At 52.2% G+C, this 1,472-nt stretch overlaps 1 protein-coding gene across 1 annotated transcript; it reads left to right on the top strand.

The window, feature by feature from the left end:
• Positions 1-77: 77 nt before the first annotated feature.
• Positions 78-1,466, top strand: KVP17_000482 (uncharacterized protein; the record flags this gene model as incomplete). The annotated part of the gene is made up of 1 exon (XM_068522896.1): positions 78-1,466. The coding sequence occupies one exon, from the start codon at positions 78-80 to the stop codon at positions 1,464-1,466; it is 1,389 nt and encodes a 462-aa protein (XP_068371833.1).
• Positions 1,467-1,472: the final 6 nt, after the last annotated feature.

Genomic DNA, 1,472 nt, shown 5'->3' with positions numbered 1-1,472 from the left:
CATCGCCATGAAAGACTCACCCCACAATCTTGTGATGGCGGCAGATCAATTGGTAAAACTCAGCACAGACACCCACAATGGATTGCAAGAACAAGCTGTACAGTGCGTCCACCCAAGTTTTAATAGTTGGGTTCCTGGCCTTCTGTGGTCCAGGACTGTTCAACGCCCTCTCTGGGCTTGGAGGTGCTGGTTCTGCGGATCCGAAGGTCGGAGCGATTATGAATGCTACGCTGTACTCCTTCTTCACCGTTGTGGGGTACTTCTCTGGCGTCTTTTTTAACATGCTGGGGCCCAAGCCTTTGTTCCTCTTCGGGGGTCTCACCTATGCAATCTACGCGATCTGTGCGTATTTCAGCGACAAAGGGTACTGGGTTGGGGCTATTGGAGGTTCTGTGCTGGGTATTGGTGCCGGTCTCTTCTGGACTGCTCAGGGTGCTATCATGATGGCGTATTCCACACCTGACCAGAAGGGAGCCTTCATTCGAAACTTTTGGATCATCTTCAACCTGGGAGGGGTCTTCGGAGGAATTCTCTCAATGGCTCTCAATTGGAACACCTTAGGAGGTGGAGCCAACCCGTCTTCGTACTTCACATTCATCGCTTTGATGATTATCGGTTCCATCTCTTCAATATTTTTGCTCGTGGACCCCAATAAGGTAACCAAGAAGGATGGAAGTCCGGTTGTTTTTGAGAAGGCCACTGGTGCCAAAGAGGAGATCGTTGCCGCCGTCAAAGCTATCACCGACCCCTTCGTCATCAAGATGATGCTCTTCTTCTTCGCGTCAAACTGGTTCTACACCTACGAGTTCCAGGGCTACAATTCAATGCTCTTCAACGTTAGAACCCGCGGTCTCAATTCCGGACTCTTCTGGGGTGCTCAGATGCTCGGCGCTACTTTGACGGGGTTCATCACCGACAAGAAAGGCTGGACCATGAGGAAGAGAGGAGTCTACGCCTTCTCGTGGAACATGGTGAACCTTGCCGTTGCGTGGGGCTCCGCATTCATTGTTAACTACACTGTGAAGTGCGGTACTGACGGTGGAAAGGGCTGGGACAAGGGCGAAGGTGTCTGCGGCTTCGATTTGCAGGACAGCAACTTTGTTGGCCTTGTGATTGTCTTCATGCTGATGGGAATGCAGGATGCAGTGTTCCAGTCCTTCTGCTACTGGGTCATGTCGGCGGCCGCCGGGAATAGCATCACCCGCAATGTGAAGTATGCTGCCTGTTACAAGGGAATCCAGTCCCTAGGCGCGACCATTGCGTGGGCTACTGATCTCATCACGTCTTTCAAGTACGGGCAGCAGCTCTATGTGGGTACCATACTCTCCGTTATTGCTTCAGTCCCAACGTACTTCGCTCTGGATCACATCATTGAGCCGGAGGATTACGAGGAGGAGAAGCACCACGCCGATGAGGAGAATACCTCGTCCAGCTATGAGACCTCGAGTGAGAGCTCCACGAGCTAGGTGTCA

The sequence above is a fragment of a genome, assembly GCF_019968985.1.
Source record: "MAG: Porospora cf. gigantea B chromosome Unknown PgB_NODE_7710_length_1472_cov_869.631, whole genome shotgun sequence".
Lineage (NCBI taxonomy): Eukaryota > Apicomplexa > Conoidasida > Eugregarinorida > Porosporidae > Porospora > Porospora cf. gigantea B.
This window is presented reverse-complemented; position numbering and strand designations above follow the sequence as displayed.